This window comes from Crocodylus porosus, unplaced genomic scaffold (genome assembly GCF_001723895.1).
Source record: "Crocodylus porosus isolate Cpor-Errol unplaced genomic scaffold, CroPor_comp1, whole genome shotgun sequence".
Lineage (NCBI taxonomy): Eukaryota > Metazoa > Chordata > Crocodylia > Crocodylidae > Crocodylus > Crocodylus porosus.
The window spans coordinates 3,629,243-3,633,486 of NW_017728923.1; the positions used below are offsets into that span (position 1 = coordinate 3,629,243).

General features: G+C 46.1%; 2 protein-coding genes across 2 annotated transcripts in view; both read right to left on the reverse strand.

The window, feature by feature from the left end:
- Positions 1-4,244, reverse strand: part of PIGQ (phosphatidylinositol glycan anchor biosynthesis class Q) — a 60,268-nt gene that overhangs the window by 50,137 nt on the left and 5,887 nt on the right. The window lies entirely within an intron of this gene.
- The window catches only part of NHLRC4 (NHL repeat containing 4), an 8,616-nt gene continuing 5,888 nt past the window's right edge, over positions 1,517-4,244 (reverse strand). The window contains exon 2 of the mRNA XM_019539967.1: positions 1,517-2,905. Within this exon, the coding sequence (XP_019395512.1) occupies positions 1,788-2,891 (1,104 nt within the window). The 5' untranslated portion in view covers positions 2,892-2,905 and the 3' untranslated portion in view covers positions 1,517-1,787. The remainder of the gene's footprint in view (positions 2,906-4,244) is intronic.

Here is a 4,244-nt window from a genome sequence, read left to right on the forward strand (position 1 = left end):
TGACTTCCTGCCCTTTGGGCAGGGGGCTGGACTCGATGATCTCCCGAGGTCCCTTCCAGCCCTAATGTCTATGAAATCTATGAAATATTTGCTGGACCTCCAAACTAGAACATCCTTTTTTATGAATGCCATGTGGCTTGGGGAGTATGGAGCATACACCAGTATTTTGGACAGCTTTGGACATCTTAGAATTAGAGGGGAAAAAAGATTTGCGGCAGATGGGTCTTTCATGCTGGAGTTCAAATCTTGGAGCCGGGGGGTTTGTTTTGGATGGTGGGGGAAAGAGGAACAGATGGGTGAGAAAGGATAGTCACAAGCTCATCTTCAACACCTGAACCATTCATTCACCTATCTGATTTTGTCCATACTATTTTGTCATCTTCTTTTATCCTGCCATGGTTCTACAAGAGGATTTTTGGGATCCAAAGCACGCCAGGTAGGCCAGCACTTTTGTAGAGGGTGCCCTGGCAGGGTAGGAGGAAAAATCTGTTGGGATGAAAGAAGCAAGACTGCAGTTTGTTGTTATTTCCGATCAGGCAGTTCTTTGGCACAAATTCCAGGGCCCTGTAAAATTCCATAACTGAGTTACACTAGGGACAAACCAGGCCCCTTATTTGCAGATTCTTGTTTGCTTCAGGGGGAACAGGTCTTAGCTGGAAGCCTGGGTGGTATCTGAAAGGAACCGTTACCCACAGCTCATGGGTGGGATGCCTTTCCTCTCCTCTCCCACACCCATTCTGCATGGTACTGCCCTTTGCTGATAAGGCTTATGTGTGTAGTTCCCCGAAGCAAGGTCTCTGAATTCCAAGCTGGTGGAAAATGTGTGTCACACAATGTGGAAGTGCTGAGTCCCAGCTTTGGGTTCCCTAATGCTTGCTGTGAAGGCATATGGCACTGAGGGCCAGCTGCGGAGCATGTACTTGCAGTATTCTTGACAGAAGTGAGGTTCCTCGGTGCTTGTTCTGTCTGTGTGTATCATGCTCACTGCTAATGTGTGAGGCATGTGATTATGCGTGTATGCAGTATGCATATGAGAGCTGCACTACAAAAGTACAGAGTACTCATTCCCAGTTTTATGTTTGTGTTGGGAATCATATTCACTGTTGAATTGTGAGGCACTCATTCTCCAGTTGTGCGTATACGTATGCGCGTATGATGTGCACTGCAGAAATATGTTGAATTCAGTCTCTCAATCTTTTCAGTTGCTCTAGTATGAAATGCCTTGGATTTTATGGATATTCTCCTTACCTGTGTTGCTCAGCCTTTCATTCTGTGCATAGCTAGTTTCTTACCAGTTATGGCCAGGCAAGAACATCAGAACCACAGATAAGCAGAGATCTTTAAAATGTTACCCTGTTCAAATAAAGTCTATTGTGAACAAAGCACTCTGGACAATAACATATTCTGTCAGTCCTAGTCTTGATCCTCAATTCACACAACATGTTCCTTAATGTCATAAACATGAAACCACAGTCACTTTGAAAGGGGAGCATGTATTTAAGATACATAGCCATTCTGGCATCTGGAGAGGCACAAACTTTATGTTCAGCAGGAAAGCAACAGCAAAGAGAAGTATAGGGAAGATTCTGGGTAATCTATAACACTTCTTAAGTTGTTGTAAAGCCATCGACGCAGTCTAGGTAACTCAGGTAGAAATCATATGTTCTATTTCTTGCCTCTACCAGCAGGAGTCACTGAAAGTCAAAAACATGGGGTATCACAATGAGGGTGACTGGGCCATAACAATAACTGACAAAAAAATGAGTTACTTGTGGTTACAGTGACATCTATCCTGTCCTCTGTCTGGGGGTTAAGTTGGGACTGTCACAGGACACCCAAGGAGCATCAGAATTGTAGGCAGGTCTCACACGGTATTTAAAGACTTTGATGCAATTGTCCCCAGTGTCTGCTACTAAAAGCTGTCCAGAAGTGGAACAAGTCAGACCTGTTGGTTTCCGTAGCCCTTCAGACACCAGGCAGATGGGAGAACCACTTTTGGGGAACAGGTGGACTGTTCGGTGCTGCTCATCAGCCACAAGGATGTTACCTTCTATGTCAGCACAGACCCCAGAAGGGTTGCCAAATTGATGCCCATATTTGCTGCCAAGAGAGTAAACCATCTTGTGCTGGTTATTAAACAGCTTGACATCACCGCATTCCTCACTCACAAGAAATCCACCATCAGGTCCCAGGCTGACATAACGGGGTCCACAAAGGTTAGCGACCGTGTGAGTACTCAGTATCTTGAAGGCATGGTCCAGTGCAAAGCTGTGGACTTTGCCTTGAGTGTAGTCTGTAACCAGAATCTTTCCTGCTGAGTCCACTCCAATGCCCCTGGGGGAATTGACCTTCCCAATTTTTATCCATTCTCCTTTGGGGAACCTGGAGTGATGGTTGAAGACACGGATGGCTCTGTTCAACATGTCAGCTACAGCCACCATCCCTGACCTTGTCACTGTCACATCTTCTGGCAAAAAGGCCTCACTTTCCCTTCCCCATTCTATGCATGGCAGGAGCTGCTGAGTTTGGCCTGAGCAACTAAGGATGTGGACACAGGGTGCATTTTCACTAGTTATGTAGATAGAGCCATCCAGTGAGCAATGGATTCCACTTGGTCCCCCATAACTGCTGCCATTGGGGTTGGGGATCTGCTGCACCAGATTATTCTGTCGATAATAGAGGAGGTTTTTGATGTTGTCTAAGTCATGACAGATGCCTTTGGCTTTCTCTGCCAGCTGGTGGACTTGGTGCTCTGTCACCATGCCCATCCCACGGTGGTTGCTCAGAAGTGGGCTTGCCTTCTGGAGTGTAGTGTCTGATTTCACTTGGAGAGCATGAACAGTCTTCAGAAGTTTCTCCTTATGATGGGTGGCTTCCAGAGTATAGTCCATGGCTAGTCTCCTCCCTATTTGGAAAAGGTAACACAACCATTACACTCCTCATCGAGATACACATTGTGAGGACAGACTCATTCCTTTGGTGCAATGGAGTCTTTCCAGAGTTACACCCATATAACTGATATCAGATTCCAGTCCCTTTTGTAATGTATACTAAGAAAAAAAGATAAACAAAGACTAAGTTATCCTTGCAGAGTGACATCTGGTTCTCTCTATAGAATAGGGCACCATAATCTCCATTGTAGTACCATATTTTCTCACATACCACGCATCCCCAAATAGAAGATAGAAAGAAGAAAAAAAGATTTTTCCAGACTTATGGCTGCATAATCACCAGCCTGCACCCTAAAAGTAAACACCTTTGTTTTTGGGAGACTTCAACTACCTAGACATCTTGTGGGAAGAGCACTCGGCTAAATCTGAGTGGTCGCACAGCTTCCTCTTGTGCGTGGATGACATCTATCTGACTCAAGAAGTCTGTGGGCCAATAAGAGGTAAAGCACTGCTCGACCTGGTACTAGCAACCGGGGACAACCTAATCAGTGACCTAACAATTGATGGAAAGTTGGGTGACAGCAGTCAAGAGCTGAACAACTTCACCATCTGCCATAAAGCTGGCAAGAAATTAGGAATACAGAAGTCCTTGACTTCAGGAAAGCTGACTTTGACAAGCTCAGGAGGCTTGTCGGTGAGGCCTTAAGAGACCATGACCCAAAGGGGAGGGGAGTTCAGGAAGAGTGGTTGCTCCTCAATGGAGCAATCCTGGATGCACAAGCTAATGCTATTCCATCTTGGAGGAAAGGCAGCAAGAGGGCACAGCAGCCCCCTTGGCTCTGCAGGAAACTAGCGGACCTCCTGCAGATAACAAGAAAGACCTACAAAGGATGAAGGATGGGATCCACCTCCAAAGAGGAATATTCCACAATGGTCCAGACCTGTAGGGAGCAAACAAGGAAAGCCAAGGCTGTGACTGAACTCCAACTAGCTACAAGTATCAAGAATAATAAAAAGTCCTTTTTCAGATATGTGGGGAGCTGGAGGAAAAGCAAGGGCAACATTGGATCCCTGCTAAACCAGAAGGGACAACTGAAAACTGATGCCCAGGAAAAAGCCAACCTATTAAATGGGCACTTTGCGTCAGTCTTTCATCAATCCCATGGGACGCCCCTGCCCATTACAGGAAAGGGAGGCCCAGGTAAGGGAGATTCCTTGCCCTCCATCAATGCTGAACTTGTGAAGGAACACCATGAGAGGCCATGACAGTTTACACCCCTCGGCTAGCATCATAGCTCAACCTCTGGCACAGATCTTCTAGAACTCCTGGTGCTCTGGTGTAGTGCCTAAAGA